This window comes from Mustela erminea, chromosome 6 (assembly GCF_009829155.1).
Source record: "Mustela erminea isolate mMusErm1 chromosome 6, mMusErm1.Pri, whole genome shotgun sequence".
In the NCBI taxonomy this organism is placed as follows: Eukaryota; Metazoa; Chordata; class Mammalia; order Carnivora; family Mustelidae; genus Mustela; species Mustela erminea.
In genome coordinates, this window is record NC_045619.1 from 135,652,454 (window position 1) to 135,672,099 (window position 19,646).

The following is a 19,646-nucleotide window of genomic DNA, read 5'->3' on the forward strand; positions in this document are numbered from 1 at the left end:
TATTGAACAGACAACTAGAAATCAATTTGGATCAGACACCGTTGGGGCAAGATAAAGGCCACCAAGTGGTTTCTGTGGCGGACAACCATCCAATTTTGGTCACTTTTTATAACCACTGGACACAAAATCTTGGCCCGACCGAAAGGCTGCCTGCAAAGTTAATTCGGCTTCTCGGACTCTGAGCAGACAGAATGTGCTGGTTGCAAAGTGCCTGTCAATTTGCCCAGGAGCCCCTGCGGCAGCCAGGTGGCAGGCCCCTTCCCCAAAGGTTCCGCCAGCTTTGGGCCCCAGGCCTCGTTCTCCTGGCACAACGAGCCGAGGACCGGCCATCAACTCTGACGGCCCGGTTCACCCTCGTGCAAGGCGGTCTGTTCCGGGAGGCGGGGCACGCTTAGCTTTGGAGGTCACGCTCGTGACCTGGAGATCCTCGGTCAGCGTCACTGTCTCAGCCAGAGCAGGTGCGGACTCTTCCCCCGGCCCATCCCTGGGGAACATCCTTCAACCAACGGGCTCAGACAGGCTGTCGGCTTCTCAGCTGAATCTGAACAGGTGTGGGATCTTAATCAAGTGACTTATAACATTAGGAGCAAATCTTCACACTAGCTCAGGCAGCTCTGGTCTCTTAGGACCTCAAGGACCCTATCGGCTCTGTTGGGAGAAGCCAGTGCCCGTTTATTAAGGCACAGACCAGAATAAGTATGACGCACCCTACAGCCGGGCGCCACCAGGACAGACACCCTAGACCCACTGTGGCACCTCGTAAAAACCACAGATTCCTTCTCCAAGTCATTTCCCACTTTGGAGACTCTCCTCCTCCAGCTCTAGGCATTCTGTGGCCTGAGCTCCTCATAAGGAGGTTAGATGCCGGAGTTTACAACAGGCCCTCTCCATAGGCACATCACTGAAATTGTTTTCCCAGTGGCTGGGTTTCTGTTAGGGTTAGGAGTCCCATTACTGGGAACCAGACTGGGTATTGTGGGGCCCATTCTCTCCCCGTAAGAAAATCAAGATCTGTCTCAGCTGCTGTAGAGACGGGCTTTTTCAGAACACGCATAAGGGGACCCTGGGTGAAGATACTGCTTTTTGCTTTAGCCCTATCCCAGGATGGAAGTCCGGACCACGAGTTCACGGTTGAAAGATGAACCACATTTTATTTCTCAATCATCATGCAGAGAAGGGAGAGGGGGAAAAAATCAGTCTTTACAACGTTGTCCTGGGGACTGAGCATTTTCTGGAAGTTTATATGGGAGCAATACTGCTTTATGGGTCTTTGGCTGAGACTTTAAAGCACAAATGTTCCGAGGGAGAACACATTAACTCGTCAGTGTAATGAGGTTTCACTGTACTTGACTCTCCCAGGAAATGCAGGTGAACTTGTGGTCAGTTTCAAGTACCAAGAAGCTATAAAATATTTAGGTTATCGTTCTCTTCCCAACGTTAGCCTCACAATAATTCTGTGGGACAGGTAAGGAGTGTATCTGAATATCCTTATTTTCTAGATGAGGAATCTTGACAAGTCCCCTGAGACCAGAGATGGGCATGGAACTAGCCAGAAGAAAAGTCCGGGGAACAGCTGAACGGTTGCTGAGTGAAGCCAGGGGCTGGAGACACCTACAGCCACACCCCCAGTGACCTCAGTCCCCCCGACGCAAGCAGACCCCAAGGCAGGGCAATCATCCCCGCACGCACACACAATCCAAGAGGAAGTTATTTCTAAGTCAAAATTCAAACCCACACACAGAGTCAGTGGAATGAAAACGTTTCCTAGGTTCTTCCTTGGAGAAAAGTGAATTCTGTGGCCAGTGTTCACTTAAGAGAGAGAGAAGTGCTTTGCCTCAGTCTCTCCTCCAGGGCGGGGTTTTGCCAGGGACGGATCAGGGCTCAGGATCGGATCAGGGCTCAGGATCGGATCAGGGCTCAGAATCGGGAGGCAGGAGCCCCTGCTCTGGTTAAGGCAGGAAAGCAGGTGCTGGAAGTGATCCTTTGACATCTAAGAGCAAAAGAAAAGGAAGGAAAGAGAGAGAGAGAGAGAGAGAGAGAGAGAGAGAAGGGAAAAAGAGGCAGGAAAATAAGGCTTTTTTGTGAAAAGAAATAAGAATCCTGCCAGCGAGCATCGTCATGTAAGATAAACACGACTGGATATTAAGAAATCGCTTTGAGGGGGAGGCGGCAGCGGTGTTCAGGGGCATCCGGCTTCTCAAGGACTGGTGGGTCGCCTTTCAATCCTGACACCAAGGAGAGAGGGCCGGGTGGACAACGGGCGTCACGAGGAAAGATGTCACCAGCGTGGACTGAAGGGAATAATTGCCGTTGGAGGCCTCCTGGTGACAATTTCGAGAAAGCAAACACAGCTGCAGCAGAGCCAAATATAGCTGCCCAAGACAATGGCCTCCGTAAAGTTAATCATTCTGAAATACGCTCCCCTTCTGCTCACGCGGAAAACGCAACACCCCTTCTATAATGTCGGAAGGCAAAATACAGTTTGATGCACAGAAACACGCAGCTGCTCTGCGGAGTCTCCTCCAAGTGATGGCCGAGGGCTTCCCATGCCACCCTCCTCCCCGGGCTCCCGGTTCCAAGAGCTGGACGCAGGGGGTCCCTTCTCTGCCCACAGAGAAGGCTCTTGGGCAGGGCTGAATTAAATGGGCTTAGGGAAGAGGAAAAGAAGAGAAGGAAAGAGCTATCAATTAGGAAAAGGCAGATCAAGAGGCAGAAAGAGCTATCGATTAGAGAAAGGCAGAAAGCCAACTTCAGAAGCACCTGCTCTGTTCGGAACCTAAAGGAAATCCGAGGGGGGCTGCGGAGAATCGGGAGCGAAGGGTTCAACAGAGCAGCCCGACTCCATCAACACACAGGAGTCCTCTCCCCCAGCCTGCCTTTCTCCTGCTTCTCCACAGCATCTTTATATTCCCTTAAGGTTTTTCAAGGAACAAGTGAAATGTCATGTTTCAACTTTTTTTCTGCCTCACCTGCGCGACACCCAACGTCTTACCCTGGAGATGCAGGGAAAAAGAGAGAAAACAACCGTGTGCGTTAGGATGGTTTCCACCCAATTCGCTCTTGCCCCTCACGGGTCCCTAGATCCCCGCCACGTTAGCCTTTTAAAGGAACTCCGTTCACGTGCGGAACCCTCACCAGGCACGATGAAACTGTCAAGGACACTGCGCTGTAGGGCCAGCAAGCTCTGGGGTCATGATCTGCGTCTCCGAGGAGGGTGGTCGGCAGTGGCCAAGAGGCACAAGGTGAGGCGTGTGGTCTGGCTGGCATCAGCTATGTCTACCCTAGAAAATGGCCTTTTAGGGTCAACTGTCTAGGCTGCTCTGTGAAGGGTCTTCCTTCCTACTCCAAGCCTGAAAGACCCTAATGGCAGCAACGTCCTGATTGCAGCTGAGAAACAGAAGGAGCCCCCAGGTCCTGGGACTTTGTAGCTAGGATAAAAAGGGTCACCCAGTAAGGTGGGACAGCACTATCAGGGGGACTTTTTCTCTCACCTTTAATAGAAGCAACTCAGAGGCTCTAGGCCAAAGGGTCAGAACATGGCCCGAGCCCTATTTCTAGCAGGACCACCAACCTGAATCCATCTCTCGTCAAGATGCTGAGGCTTCCCAAATCTTGAAATTTTCAGTTGTGAAGATAATAATGCACAAACGTAGGCACGTTTACATATGTTACAATGTATCTAACAATTTCATAACTTTTACAGCCAAAGATCACTAAGCAGAAGATATTTTAAGAAAGTAAAGAATTATGCCCAGTAAGATCATTTCTAACATATATATTTTTTCACATATATGTGCATATACATGCATATGTATGTGTACAGACACACACACACACACACACAGCCCTTACATCTACTGACCACAGCCAAGTGAAGAGCACTATTTTGCTCTTTTAACTTATGAGAGGGCCAGCTGATTTTATTTTTGGCAGATACATGTGGTACAACTCTCCTGCTATAGAAGGAACCCAGGAAAAAATGAAGACATAATTTATGGGGAAGGATAGAAAATACAACCTTAAAGTCTAGTGAGCCCAAGTCCAACCGTGAACTTTCTTTATAAAAAAAGCATGGAAGTTAGGCATTGCCGTGTAAAAATCATAGAACTTTAGATTCTAGTAGGAAAGCTGGAGAACTAAGTCACTCTCCCACGGTACTCAAAACACAAACATCACGTTTAAGCTGCCCAAAAGTTATGTCAAAATGTCAAATTAATTGCATTCTGAGGAGTGAGTCACCATCATCATCTGTGCTACTGGGGGATCTTGGGGCCCTACTAGAGCTTATAAATGCCAGACAAAACAGCTGATGGGTTGGGGGAACTGGATGTCCACAGTCATCAGTCACAGGCATAAGCACTTTTACTAAGGAGATGAAGGACTGGCTTCCTTAATTATTAAGACCTTAAAAAAAAAAAAAAAGAAAGAAAGAAAAAGACTTAAAATCAAAATATCCTGGGGCTCCTGGCTGGCTCAGTGGGTTAAAGCCTCTACCTTCAGCTAAGGTCATGATCCCGGGATCCTAGGATCAAGCCCCGCATCAGGGCTCTCTGCTCAGCAGGGAGGCTGCTTCCTCCTCTCTCTGCCTGCCTCTCTGCCTACTTGTGATCTCTGTCTGTCAAATAAATAAATAAATAAAAATAAACATCTTAAAAAAAAAAAATCAAAATATCCCACAACCCCACTTTTAAGGCGATGTTACTATTCAAGGAATCTCGTGACCTGGTCATGGATCTGTAGGACTGACACTTACGGTCCTATGGACCAAAAGGGAGCACAGACCACTGAGACTGAGACCTCCTCAGAATAGACTTATTTAAAATCCGACCTTAAGTTAAAGGGCATAGGGGTCTGGTAGAGAAGTTCGGAATAATAAACCAAAATGATGTTTTAGTCTAAATACAGCCTAAACCTAATTTACATAAATCTTCAGAAGGGGGAAAAAATGGGTCTAATAATTTGCTGGCAAGTTGGCTCTGAGGCATTCATTCAAATGGAGTAATTAAAATTTAACCAAAAACGGAATTTGTACTCATCTGTCATTTTGAGAGCCGTAGGATTACATATTTATTAGCATTCCATTTTAAAGTATCAGCTGATGTTGAAGTATCACTCTCAGTATCTGAACATAATACAGAATCTGCAGTTCATGAAACAGACCGCTCGTCAAACTCCGGGTGCAGCTCTGGGAACATGTCAACCTCAGATATTCTCACCAGGCAATGAGACCACGTAAGCGGAACGGTCTTCCTATAAAACCAGGTGGAGGAATCACTTTCCGCCCTGATTTAGGCCAAATGGGAAGGGCGAAACCGTTCAAAAATCTCCCTGTTCTCCCTTTCTTTTTCAAGTCCTGTTTAGGAGGAGTCGAAAGCTCACAGTAGATGAAAAAGAAATCCCCAGGAGAAGGAGGTTTCTATCCCTTCGCGTCTAGATTCAGAGCATGAGATGACTGCATGGCACAATTAAACGGTGATAATGCTAAAGGGGAACAATTATTTTACAATTACCTGAGAGCATCGCATTTACGGCGCTAATTAGTTTTTGTTTCCCACAAAGGTTTTTCCAGGGATGTGCAGCTCCATGTCTCTTAGCTTTAGCAACAACAGCTCTCTCTTAAGGAAAAATAAAAATACATTTTCTGCACTGCTACCCAAGTGGCACACCGGTGACGCTGGCCTGTCGTATTCCCGGTCCCTCTCTGATAGTGGAAACAGACATGGGGGCATGGGAACTTCTTGGTGCTAATGAACTGGAAACCAGGAGTACTTTGCAGACCCTCCCTTCCGTGTCGTGCAGAACACGTATCGCAGGGTCAAACAGTTGACCCTCTGTGGTGCCCTAATCTGCAAACAAAAAGCAAAAATCTGAGCCTTCCCTTAAAAACAAAAACAAAAACAAAAACGCAATCCTCCAGAGTAAATACTCTCCAACTGGAAATAAAGACTTCTCAAGTTTGGGTCAAGTCCAGCACCGGAAATGTGACGCATCGGTGGCTTATGAATTTAGCTCCTTGAAACATGTTGAAAATGTCAGGTTTCCCGGGGAATGCCAATCAGATAAAGGATGCTTACAGATACTGTTTCACAGTTGCAAGGCGGATTTGAGAATGTGCTGCAGTGACATCAGTGACCCTGCAGAAGTCTGCACACAGGCCTCAGAAACGAGCACAACCCCTGCATTTTGACAGGACAGCCAGAGATCACACCCTGTGCTGGTCGTAGGACACTCAAGTTTATCAGAAGATTTGCATGTCAATACGGTACCTGTCCTTTAAGGGAATCTGCATTTCATCTGTAAGCCACAAAACCACAAGGAAGGGGTAAGGAGAAATGCAAAGTTTGCAAGTTTATGTAAAAAAAAAAGGGGGGGGCGGAGTAGATTTCAGTCTTTTATCAGAGGCCAAGTACACTGTTGCTACAGCTGTTGGAGCGGGGAGGGGAGAGGCACTCTGAGGTGGAGAACATTCTAAATGATTCCATGAAATCTTAATTACTAGGTTCCTATCTGAAAAATCTTATCTCCTTTTTTATCTTGTCTTGCAAGGTTCCTGTGGCCCCTAGTTCACAGCATCTCATCAAGAGATGCCAGAGTAATCTCAATCCAGCAAATGACAATTAAACAGCAATACTTAACAATTAGTATAATACCTCTAAGCCAGATCAAAGAGAACATTAGTGTTCCAAACTGCCAAGATGGCCTGAGTTTTTGGCTTCAGGAAGCAGCTGATGCTAACATATGTATTCCTTACTGAGAAATGCTACCTGAAAGTATACTTTTAAATTTTTCCTTAAAAACCCATATATATAACTCTTCTTTTGGAGTCTTCTGTCTTTAATTCCTCACACGATCATCCAAGAATCAGGTGATAAGTCTCAGTTATCACTGTATTTTATTTTTGGCATTTTCCAAATATACATCAAATGTCATCTGGGAGTCAAAAAAGGAGACCCTCATGCTTTTGACCTTCACCTTACTGGTACCTTGTAAACCAGAAAGTATTTTTAACTAAAATATATTCCCTTGAATTAACATATGGAATAAGAGTGTGAGTTTGAATTAAATAAGGAAGTCAATCCTGACAAGTGCTATGTATTTCCTATAATGGTCAACCATTCTCCTGTGGCACAATTTTGGTTTCCTGATAAAAACTGATGTCGAATATTTAATTCACAGTTCTCTCCTCCCTCCCCAACAATGTGCGAACTGGCTTTTATATAACACATGCACAAGCCAACCATAGCTTTGCTGTTTACTGTCTCTGAGGCATGGGGCAAGCACAGAACCTCCTTAAGCATGATCTGTACAGTGGGTATAATATGCCCCCTGCAGATCTATCATCAAGGTTAGAGACCGATAAATCAAGTGCCTTGGTGCGCAGTAGGTGTTCAATTAAAGGACTCATGTTATTGTCATTTAAGGAGGTAAAGGAAGAACGCAGTAATTGCCTGGCCTTTGAGAACTGGCCACATTGCCCCCCCCCCAAAAAAAAAAAAATGTTCTTAATCTATAAAACGAGGAGGTTTGACCAGAGGCAGATGGTCTCTAAAGCCCCTTTCAACCTGAACAATGAAAGTCCCTTAGAAACACCTTTCAGTTTAACTGGACACGGACGGACATTTTTCTAGTTATCTTAACTTGGGAGGACTTCATCAACAAAAATGGTGAATTCACCAAGTTGATGGATTTACACTCAGGCTAACTCTTTTCATTTCCAACAATGTTAATGACTGAAGGTGAGAAAAAAAAATTTTCATGTTAATTTACTGATAGCTTCTTGGTGTCTTATTCTAACATCACAGATGATGATATTTTTAAAGCTGCATTTGTATATTTTTTCCACCTGCAATTTGTCATTTCCAAGACATTATTCTTAGATTTTTCCGTTTAAAAATTCAAAAACATCTAAAACCTCCGAATACCTACATGATCATTAAAAAGGTTAAACAAAGGAAACCCTCATCTCTACCCCGTTCCAAAATGCCCCAGTTTAAAATAACATTTTTGAACTCAGTACCTATTTCTATTTTCATTATGCTTTACTGCAAACGATAGTCTCCAGCCACACAAAGACAAAACATTAGTGGTTAAGATTATTTTAAAGGTCTATTTCCATTTACAGTTTCGACCCTGAATGCTTAAAAAAACCAAGACTTTGAAGCATAGGTCCTAACAATTCAGACCCACCGCAGAGGCTTAAACTAGATGGCTCGTGGGGCCATCAAGCATAATAATTCATCTGAAAAACTATTTGTTCATCTGCCTTGAGGACTCAAACATATTACATCTTGCAAACTTATGTAATATATTCTTGTGGGAGAACGCCATTGGAAATATGTCCTACTGCTTTAGAAAAATCAACACCAGAAAAGCCCCTCTGCTTATTTAAGTTCCTTTTAGAAACAGGCCAACATGGAGCCGACTGCAATTTAGTCCAAATGACAATATACCATATGTGACAACCAGTCCCCAAAACAATAACTCTGCACAGCTATCTTCTCAACGGCATGCATATGGCGATCAGATACACTGCTAGGTTGGTTTCCAACATTTTCAGCTTGTCATATGCCCTCCCACACACCTCTGTTCCCCAAAGACAGTCTCCAATGTGAGTTAATTACAAACTATTTTGGAAAACATGCTACAGTGCTCTTGGGACTAAGACAACAGAATAGTTATCTCAGAAACAAATATTTACAAAACCTCTATTTTTCTTTTCCAAAATAAAGTTCAATTAAGCGATAGTTGACGGCACTGAAAACAATGGGAGTTTAGTTCCAAAAGATACCGTTTGGAAACAACAAGCATGTAGAAGAGAAGTAGGGTAGAAGTTACGTTAAGGTTTGCACAGGAGACTCCGTGACTGAGATACAAAAGCTCTATTCAGAGCAAACAGTTTGAAAAAGCCACATTCATCCACCAAACGAAAAGCACAAGTGACAGTTTCATAATTCATAATTTAACTGACAAGCGTCAGCATCTTTGGGAGACCATTAACATATTAAATTCACAGAGCATTCATTAGCTATATTATAATCACCTAAGTAGCAGGTGACCATAAGTTCACAATCAAGCCAATTCCTTTCCCCCGACACTCCTTCAGAGAACAGAAAATACAAAACTTTCAATAGCAAACGTACAAATATTACACATCTATGCAGACTACATTTGTCTACCTATATCTATATCTATCTATCTATCTATCTATCTATCTATATTCAGGGGGACAGGACCGAGATCTTGCAAAACAAGTATCATGGGAACCTTAGTAATCAAGATAAATTTCCCAGAGAAAACTGCCAAAAGGAAATTCAATATTTTAATTTACGTTATCTGATTATCTTAGTTGGGACAATGAACCTGATCGTGTGTGCAAGCAAGTCCACATTCTTCATATCGACTGGAAGCACAATTGCACTGAACAGATTCTATGCTTGCCTTCCCCATGTGTGTTTTTTTTTTTTTTTTTTTTTGTAATCCTAGGGGCTCAAATAATTGGCCACTGCGGAGTTTCTCAAAAATCTCTCAAACTCATACCATTGAGCATGCTAGAAAATGAATCTAGCACCAAAGGGGAAAGTTAGTTGCCAGAGAAATGGATCATAAAGCTCTGAATGGCCTACGGATTGCAAAGGTGTCAGAGAGAATATGGATGTGAACTCGTAAGGCGGGTAGAAGAGGAAACATTTTGTATGTACTCTTCCCAAGGATAACAGTCCTTCTTTGCACTAGATCATCGGCCGCCCAGACTCACTAGCAGACGCCTTGCCTGGTAACAGAGAATTTTACACATTCCCAGTCTAAAATGGACACAGACCTTTCCGACCCGCTCTGGCAATCCCTGCAGGTTTCTTTTTCATGACACGACTGAACGCTATGGACCCCATAGCGCCTGAGCTGATAAGACAAACTTTCCTGTCAAGACTAACGAGCCAGATAAAAATTAGATCCACTTTCCTCCGAAATCCCAGCTCTTGACTTCTCCCAATAAACTCTCCACCCTAGTTTGACGACACGCAAAACCACCAGAATCACATTAATTATTAAATTACAGACCGCACATCAGACCAACCACCATGATTACGTAAAAATTACCTCTAATTTCTGCAACCGAGTACACCGGGCTATTTTAATGCTTTGTAATTATCCAGCCCCCTCCCCTCCCCCCACCCCCCTTTTTCCCCGTCTTCTCTCCTACCGCCAGAGAGGAGTCTTCGCAAATCGAAGTCAGAGGAGCGGGTCATTTGGTGAGAAGGGATCTTTAAATGGGCCACGAGAGCCCCATCAGCCCCGCATTTCAGATGACACGAGCGTGCACGCGCACACCCCGCCCCGCTCGCCGCGCCCCGCCGGCCGGACCCCCGGACCCCGCGTCGGGCTCGCCGCTCCTCACCTGGTCCCCGGCTCGCCGCTCCCCGCCTGGAGCGCGCGCCCAGCCTGCCGCCCGTCGCCCCGACCCCGGTCCCCGCTCGCCGGTCCCCCGCCCCGACCCCGGTCCCCGCGCCCCGACCCCGGTCCCCGCGCGGCTCGGCGCCGCACGTCCGGACACTCGCGCCCCGCGCCCCGCGCCGCCTCCGAAGCCCAGGGCAGGCGGCCGGCCCCGAGCCGCCGCCCGCTCTCGCCCTCCCCGGGGGCTCCGGGGAGGAGACCCGGCGGCAGCCGCCCGGCCGAGGGCGCGGGGGAGAGCGGCCACGCGTGCCCGGGTGCGGGGGCTCCCACTCACATTCTGTCGGGAACGAGCAGGCGGCCCTCGACCATCATGTCCGGGAGGAAATCCAGCTTGAAGGCAGAAGTCATGTTCTCGGCGCGCGCGCTGCGCTGCGCTCGGGCGGCGGGGGGCGGCTGTGCGCGCGTCCGAGCGGCCGCGGGCGGCGCGAGACGGGCAGGGACAGGTGCGCGCGGCCTCCCGGCGGCGGCCGCCCGAGCCGGCACTTGTCACATCCTCTCCCCTCCCGCTCTCCGCCAATCCCCTCCGAAAGCCAGCGCCCCGGCGACGGTCTGCGGAGCGCCAGGTGCGGGGAGCGGAGGCGGAGCTCCGCGCCCGCCGCGCCGCCGCTTAACCCCTGCGGGCCCGCCCGCCCGGCCCCCGGAGGGAGGGACCCGCCCGAGGCCGGCGGCTGGGGAAGCTGAGCTCACCAGCTTTAAAAATAGCCGGACTTTCCGAGGGCCCCCAGCCTGCAGCAAGGCAAACTAGTTCAGCACGCTGACTCGGGCCAGTGGCGCTCGATCCCCTGATTCCACGGCGCCTGGCACGGGGCCCGAACGACCGCTCTAGGAGATTGAGTGCCACCCGATTGCCAGAGCCCAGTTCCCATGCCCGGCAAAACCCAGCTCCCAAGCCCGAGCGACGCGGAACCCCCAGGAGTGTTCGCTGAGACGCTTTTCTGGGCGATCTGCTCGCCAGGGTATGAACTAACAATAACAACCGATACAGCAGTCGTGGCTAGCCCAAGTGCATATCAGATAAATGGCCCAAGTGACATTTAGGCACCTAGCCCAATGCTTTAGGGACAAAGAGGACTCAATCTCCACACAATTACATCGGCTTTGTATCCTCTCCACAACGAAGACGAAGTTGGGAGAATGCGAATGGCAGTAATCACGTTTTCTTTTAAGAAGAAATCAAATCTGTCATTTTTCTAGGATTTCATAAAACTACCGAAAAGCAACGGTGACTTCATTGAAAGGCTGTGAGATCTATAACGTAGTGGACGTGAAACTTAAACACCCATTTTAAGATTTGCAACTATTTACTAATAGGGCTTGAGAAGGGCCAAAATCTCACAAATGAAGAGAAGCGGGGAGTTTAATTTTCCCAAGTGGTTTGCAAAATTCTCGAACGGTAAGTAAATGGTGGCTTTCTCACTCACTCCTGCCGTTGTTTGGTTATTAGGATGAAACCAAACATCTCACAATGTCACAAGTACCTAAAACTTCTCATAGTTCCTGTGCAAAGCAGCAACATTAATTGCTTACCAGAAGTTTCGAGTTTGCCTCTTTCTGGTAATCACTTTTATTTTTCACACCTGGCGATGTAGTCACGGTAATCAGGGGGTTAAGCAATTAAGTCACGTGTGTAGTCAGATATATCAGGTGTGAGATGTTATCAAACACAATAACATGGAGAAAAGAGCTACTCTCACCAACTTCCTGGGGGATGAGAAAACTGACCATCTTTGGAGATGATGAAAGAAAAGAAGTATTTATATACCAATTTTAAATCCAGGCTTGATGGACTGAGCGCTATGAAGTAACAGGCCTGGAGTATTCAATTAAGTCCATACATACTTAATGGACTCGATTTCCTTCTTCAGCTGAACCATAGATCTGGTTTTGACCGAGATGGTTCTAATTCCAAGGCCAATATAGGGCTAGGACTAACCTTCATTTGAAAATACTGCCGTCTGAGGAACAAGGTCTAGGTACCTATACGGAATTGAAAAGCAGATACAATAAAATGAATTCTTGGATCCAAAGTACCCAGACTTTTCCTGATAGCACTAATTTCCATTTATTCCCTAGCTCCAAAGGCAGCCTTTGAAATTATAAGAATTTTGTTGGTCTTTCAATAATCTTAATAAAGTGATTAACTGGGTAAATGAGACCAACCTTGTCAGTTCTCGGTTTTCATACATTATTTATATAAATCCCAAATGTATATAATGAGCTGACTATATAACAAATTTATTTTAAGAATGAACAGAACTGGCCTCTAGAACAGAAGCAAAACACAAGCGTGTTAATCAAAGGGAGAAATATTTCCAAAAAGCTACATATCTACATTCTATAAGGTAGAAGAAGCTTCATTAACATGTACACTTCTGAAATATTTATTTTCTCTTTAATTGCATGTGAATTAGTTGGGAGAAGCTGTAGGGAAGCCTTCTTACTGACTTAAGCCTTCTCAGCAGTTTGTTCAATTCTAGCCTCAAATCCCTTGAGGCAATAGTGGATTCCAAGCAGCTTTTAATCATACTATGAGGAGGGTGAAGTAGTGTGTAAGTAGGTCATAGAGACAGAATTACCAGTGCATAGGTTATTGCCTTATTTAACTACAGCATACCCGAGTTTTCAAAGCACATTTGCTTTTGCCATTTAAAGTTAGAAGCAAAACCAGGGTCAGATACAAAAAGAAAACTCATTCTTACATTGGATACCGTGACGATGCGAACCAAGGAATGCTTATGGATGGCAGCTGAGTTTAAACAGTTTGGCTGCCAAATACACAAATACTACAGTGATTGTACAGGTACCTGATGTAGGTGCCAAAGAGAAACAAAACACACACACACACACACACGCACACACCCATAGGTCATTCCATGATCATAGCACATGCACAATAGCCCTTTAAAAAAAATACCAATTTCAATAGCTCTTGAGTCTAAAAACGAAAATAAAACAAAAACAGCCAACCAAATATCACCTGATGAAAGGCATAAATTTCTCGTTTCACTGCTTTGGCAGAAGGGAAAAACAAAATCTAAAAACAACTCAATGGGGTCCCTTTTTTAATTTTCATGCAGTAATGAACCACCAGGTATCATGTTTTGGCAGTCAGTTTTTTGGCAGACAGCTCCACTGGGCCGCTGGTGAACACTTGGGTTCAATGGAGCTATTTTATATCCAAGGATCTTATCAACAGCCTTGAAACGGGATGAGGCCCTCAGCGGGGCCCTCTCGTGGACTTGACCTGGTTGGGCACACCAGTGTGTGCCGCCATCACTGGGGACTGGTCTGTTGGGAACAATGAAGGTTCCTCCTGGTTTTCACTTCACCGTAGAAAACCCTTAACCTCTTCCCTAGGCCCATCCCCCTACCTTCCCTAATTGTCTTTTTTTTTTTTTAATCAACTTGCTATTCATTTCCCAAACAAAAGGCAATTCAAGAATTGGAAGCACTTCAAGGGAAAGTTTCTGAATGACCTCATTTTATATGAGGCCTTCTAAGGCAATGGGGGGGGGGGTGGTACTGTGCTGCTTCAGCAAGCCTTCCCCCCCCTCGTGCCTCATCTCAAACTGAGTTTTCTCCAAGGGTCATTGTTTGAGCACTGAATGATCACTGCCATTAAAAAAAACAAAACAAAACAAAACAAAAAAACCACAACCTCTCAATAGTAACAGCGTGCTAATAAAATGTATTTGTGCTCAGAGTACACACTGAGACAACCAGAAGAATCCTATCCCTGTCACCCCACTCCATCAGTGAACCAGAATACAGTCCCTTGATTAGAGAGCTTTCAATATTTTCACACAAAGTTCACAACCATAACTTAGAGATGGGTGCTTGAGACACGGTGATTGGTGTTTATAAGCAAACAATTATTCTTCCTCTACAGACCACCTTGTCTATTTTATGACAAGTTTCCAGTTTTTAATAGTTCCCACACACGACGTCACACATTGCAGTCTCTTTAAAAGCACGAGACTCTCGGCTACGCTATCATAGTCGTATCAGTCCTGCTCCGTTTACTCAAAAAGCCACCTTCACAAAAGGGTCTCTCTCCCACCCCCTCCACTTCTGGTTCACCATTACAAACTGGACTCCAAAACATCTTTCCCCTATCACATTTTCAAATTCAAATGTTATTAACATAGCTGTTTTAGCTTAGGAAAAAAAAAAAAAAAAAAAAAAGCCTAATGTGCTCAGAGCCATTTGGAGCAAGAAATACAGGCCCTATGAGGGGATTTCCCATCATTTCTAGCCAATAAATTTGAAATCCACATGAATTTTAAGTACCTGAGAGAGTATCTGACTTTGTGGCCATGTGTTTGTTCTTGGCTTACTCCAGTTTCATTAGCAACTTGCAAACATAAACAATGGTGTTTTTCATGTGCTTAAAAAAACCCAAACAGATCCTTACGTGATACATTCAAATATATTTTTTCTTCATCCCATAAGGTATCCCTTAAAAATACCTTTATCACGAATTATAAATTTAAAACGAGCACTTTATTATTCATTAACCTCCTCCCAGCCCCTCTTTTCAATCGAAAGCTTCTGGAATGGTGACTTTGTCACATCCCTGAAAGGACTTAAATAAAATTAAATGCCAATCAAGATGAAGCAGTTATTAAAGTCTTATTTTACATTTTTACGGGAATTTTAAGTAGTCACTCTCCCTCGAGAACAGCTGCTACTGGCTTTTTGCAATCTTGTGTTTTTCTGAATCTGTTTTTAATAAAGCAAAAATACATAATGGCGAATTTAACTTCCTTCTGAAGAGGTCCTCAAAATGAAGATGGTTCTCTGTATACATACCTTCGTGCTCCGAAATGAGACGCCCCTCTAGAGTTTCCAGAAGCTTCCATTCCAAGGGGATGGAATGTTAACACTGTGGGTCTGTCAGACCCAGAGCCCAGCCAGCTCATCACTTCTCTCTCCACCTTGGCCTTCCCCCTGCCTTTCTCCATGATACCAGCGCTGCCTTCTTTTTAGCTTCCTCTCTCAGATGGCAGCCAGACAATGCCAGAAGCTTCCCCCTACAGCTGCATGTCTGGGGAGGCAGGTGACTATCACAGTGAAGGGAGTTGCGGTTGGTTGCTTAATCTGCACGTTTGCCTCGCCTTGACCAGAGCTGGTTTCTGAACTGGGAACAGCTGTCTTGGAGTGAGCCAGGGGATTCCTTTCCAGACATGACCAGAGGGCGGGAGGGGGTGGATGCAAGTCTGTGTGTCCCATGAAGTGAGGACACAGGGCATGAACGTGGAGAAGAGTGAAGAAACAGTGGGCAGAGGAAAAAGGTCTAGTGTGTTGCTCTGCACACGAAGGCACTCAGTGAAAACCTCTGGAGGAATGTTCCATTGGCTTCCGGAAGATCCCGAGATGGGTCGGACCACACCAGGTACCCTTATCTGGTGCCAGGCTGGCGGCAGGAACAAAATTTATACCCATCAGCATGAGGCGTTTAATTCTCTGGCAATGTGCCCTCCAACATCCCCCCTCCCAACCCCTACAAAAGATTGTCCCCAATTGGCCACAAGTTCTCATCTTACTGTCATGTGTTGTTCCATGAAAAAAGGAGAAATTTCTGCCTGATGAAATGCAACAGCTGAGCCCAACAGCTGGGTGGGTACAGCAGTGGGGCAGACACGAGGTCCACAGAGAGAGAGAGAGAGAGAGAGAGAGCAGCAACAGGTGGTGGGGTGGGGGGCACGGGGACAAGGAAATGTGAGTTTGAGACCTTGGGGTGGGGCTGTCTCAGGCAGATTTTGGCAACCGTCCAGACCTCAGCTGGAGAGGCAGCCCCAGAGGTACGACAGCCCCACGTGCCCGAACGTCTCTCTCTCTTTTTTCCTAAACAAATACATCCGGAAGAAGAATGAAGATGAAGAGGGCAAAATCTCGGGTTTCTGTAAAACAAAACACAAGAATCCGCTTTGCCCACAATGGTGACGGGTCGCCGTCACAGAGCCTTGGTTTCCAGGACCAGAAACCACCTGATAGGGTGTGTGCAGGTCACACTCTTGAAGACAAATGCTACTTTCCAACTGAGTGGAAAAGGTGAGAAGATTGAGGAACCAAACCTGTTTGATTCTGCATCTGATTCTGTCAAAGACTTGATGATGGACACGGGGAACGCGTCCTTTGAGGTACTGATTCATCAGCTAGACCTCTGGCATGGGCATGGCCAGCGTTTCCTCGTAGGGACAAATGGCCGAAAAATCGAAGTCCACCATGATCCTCAAATAAAAGGTGCAATGTGCTAACCTAATTATTACTACAGCAATTACATAACAAAGCTATTAAAATGACATGTAGGTTGAAAATACATTAAGGTTTTGAGTACAGGAAATTTATTTTTTCCCTATAATATGGTTCAAATCTCTAGCCATTTTTAGCTTATGATAGAAGTTTTTGAAAATCCCAGATGACTCTTTATTTAAATTTGCTTTTGATTCTAATTCCCCTAAAGTCCATTAGGGGCAAATATTTTTTTTTTCTTCTGCTTAAAAGAACTACCCTAAGTCTTCGCAAACAGGAGCCTTAGCTATCTTCCCAAGCTAAGTGGAACGTGTCCTGTCCTATCTTATCTCCACTGCTGAGTGTAAATCTTTATGTTACCCCATAGTTCAATCTCAAGATGCTTTGGAGGCTAATAGGTACATTTGTTCTATTTTGTAGGAATATGGCAAGGTTAGGGAGCAGGAGAGGTGTGAAAGACTTTGGGTCTGGGGAGCAAAGCAGAGGGAGTTAAGGATCTTGCTTTGCTTTGTTTTAATAACAGGACAGTTATCCTTCTCACTCATTCTTAATGCACAGGCCAGTTCAACTCCCAGTCCTCTGCCTCAAACCCTGAGACCTTTCTACTTGCTATGCTTCCTCCGTTTGATGACTGTTGTGAGTTTCTAGATGTCTGGAAGTATGTCTCAGATTGACTTCAATATATACTTGTGCCGTGATTGGTTATGATTGCGATCGGACAGGTTTTGGCCCCTCTGAGGGACCAAAAGTTACATTTCAACTTCATAATGTTTCAAAATTCTCTCTTTTTTTCTGCCAACGCCTATTCCCACTGTAGAGCTTAAGGCCCGAGGAAAGCAAGGCAAAGCATGCTTGAATTCAAAGACCTCATGAACTAGAAGGCAGATGAGTGAGGACAGAAGGGGAGTCATTAGAAGCCAGAAGCAAACACCACTGCGAGTTTTCCTTTCGTGTTCATTATTTTTTTCTTACAGTACCACTTCCTCGGCAAAACCCTGAGGCACGTGCAAGTCAAAGGCTGTGGTGCAAATGTAGCACAAGAGGAACAGATGACTTTAAAGTGTCAGATATCCAACAGTTATGCTTTCAGTTTAGTGGGGAAGGAGTCTGGCTGAGTCCTGAGTTCAAGTCCCTCCCTTACAGGCTGTGGGCCCGCAGAACCGTTAATCTACCTTTCTCTGTCTCAGTTTTTCATCTTTAAAACGATGGAAACAGGGCGCCTGGGTGGCTCAATGGGTTAAGCCGCTGCCTTCCGCTCAGGTCATGATCTCAGGGTCCTGGGATCGAGTTCCGCATCGGGCTCTCTGCTCAGCGGGGAGCCTGCTTCCTCCTCTCTCTCTGCCTGCCTCTCTGCCTACTTGTGACCTCTCTGTCAAATAAATAAATAAAATCTTAAAAAAAAATAAAATGATGGAAACATGTCTACCTGTCACTCTCGGATGTTTGTGAGGATTAACATATAAAATTTTTAAAACCCACCCAATGCAGTGCCAGGCATAGACTGTTGATAAATTTTAGTTTTATTCCTTACTTCCAATCATAATCTCCCCCATACCACCCAATCCCACTCAACCCAATCTTTGTTTCAACCTGAAAGCCAGTTCTAATCCTATTGTTCTGACAGTATTAAAGTTCCACTGACACCTTCCATTTTGAGGGCCAACAGCCTAAACCAGAGGGAAGGGCAAGCTTGTGGTTTACAGAGAGCGGGCCCTGAGCATCCTGGGGATTGAGGGAAGCTCTCTATCCCTTTCCATCGGGTCAGTTTCCAAAGAGAGGGTCCAAATGAATCCTAATTGCTGGAACATACCACGCCTCTTACCACCGACTCTGGGAGTTTTCATTTCCAGAGACGTTTCCTGAATCACATCTGAATGAATGGGTAAGCCAGTTCACAGAGTCCAAAAGCGATTTTTTTCTTTTTTTTTTTAACCCGTTGCGGCTGCAACCTTTCTCAAGAGAGGGATTAAAAAAGCCAGGTATATCATTGCTACAATTTTCAATCTCAAGTCCTCCTAAGTTTGTCAAGCTGAATGATTTTCTGGGGGAGATCCTAGTTTTTATTGTTCTCGGAGGGCATCCTGGTAAGTTGTGTCTTACAAGCTCCAGTGATTCACCCTGATCCCAAGCAGCCAGTCGCGGGTGGATACTTGGAATGGGCTGAGGTAACAGCCCAAGCTGCCCTGGTAATACATGTCATTCCGGGCTGGTGTCATCTCCTCCCCACAGACGCCATTTCCTGTTAACCGTGATGGCTTTGACATATAAGAAAATGCGCTGAGATCAGTCACGACCAGAGAAAAAAGCGACAGAGCCGTGAAACATACCTGTGCGTGATAATCCCTAACGACATTGCATGGAACAGAAGGTTGGGTGTGGGAACAAAGGGTACCTCATCCCAAATTAGGGTTAACAAGCACTTTTCAGAGTTGAGTGGAGGTTCACACACACACACACACACACACACACACACACACACCACACACTCTTACGTGTATGCCTAGCTTCCGTGTCACTCCCATCTCTGTAGACTGCTACCATGTGATTGGAAAGGTGCTGAGGCCCCTGGACACCTCATTTCAGTTCTTAATGGGCAACACATTAAAGCCTCACATATGCTTTCCTTCCTCTGACACCCTCTCCCCAATGTCAGTTAAGAAAATGCCACGAACTTCAGTCCTCTCCAAACCAATGCCTTGGTCTTACCTTACCAGAACAAAAGTCACCGTGAGTTCAGAAAAACTCCCAAAGCCAATAACCATCGGAGAAGCAACAGTTTTAGGGAGGGGGGAAACCCGCCCCTCTCCACCAACGCCCCCAGGAATTTCCAAAGTGTGGAAAGAAATGCAGTGACGGCTGACGAAGACGAACCAAGGCATTCCTGCACCACAGAAGGGACCATAACTTTCTCCTACTGGAAAAGGTTCAGAGAAACGCTACGG

The 19,646-nt window shown here is 45.7% G+C and overlaps 1 protein-coding gene across 9 annotated transcripts in view; it reads right to left on the reverse strand.

The window, feature by feature from the left end:
* Positions 1 to 19,646, reverse strand: part of CELF2 (CUGBP Elav-like family member 2) — a 504,997-nt gene that overhangs the window by 281,500 nt on the left and 203,851 nt on the right. The window contains exon 1 of one of the 9 annotated variants that reach the window (XM_032350033.1): positions 10,724 to 12,604. The exons of 5 other annotated variants lie outside the window; for them this stretch is intronic. In XM_032350033.1, the coding sequence (XP_032205924.1) occupies positions 10,724 to 10,797 (74 nt within the window). In that variant the 5' untranslated portion in view covers positions 10,798 to 12,604. Of the gene's footprint in view, positions 1 to 10,198; positions 10,309 to 10,723; positions 12,605 to 19,646 lie in introns of those variants that run through there. 3 more of the 9 variants (XM_032350034.1, XM_032350035.1, XM_032350041.1) reach the window with 3 other exon arrangements.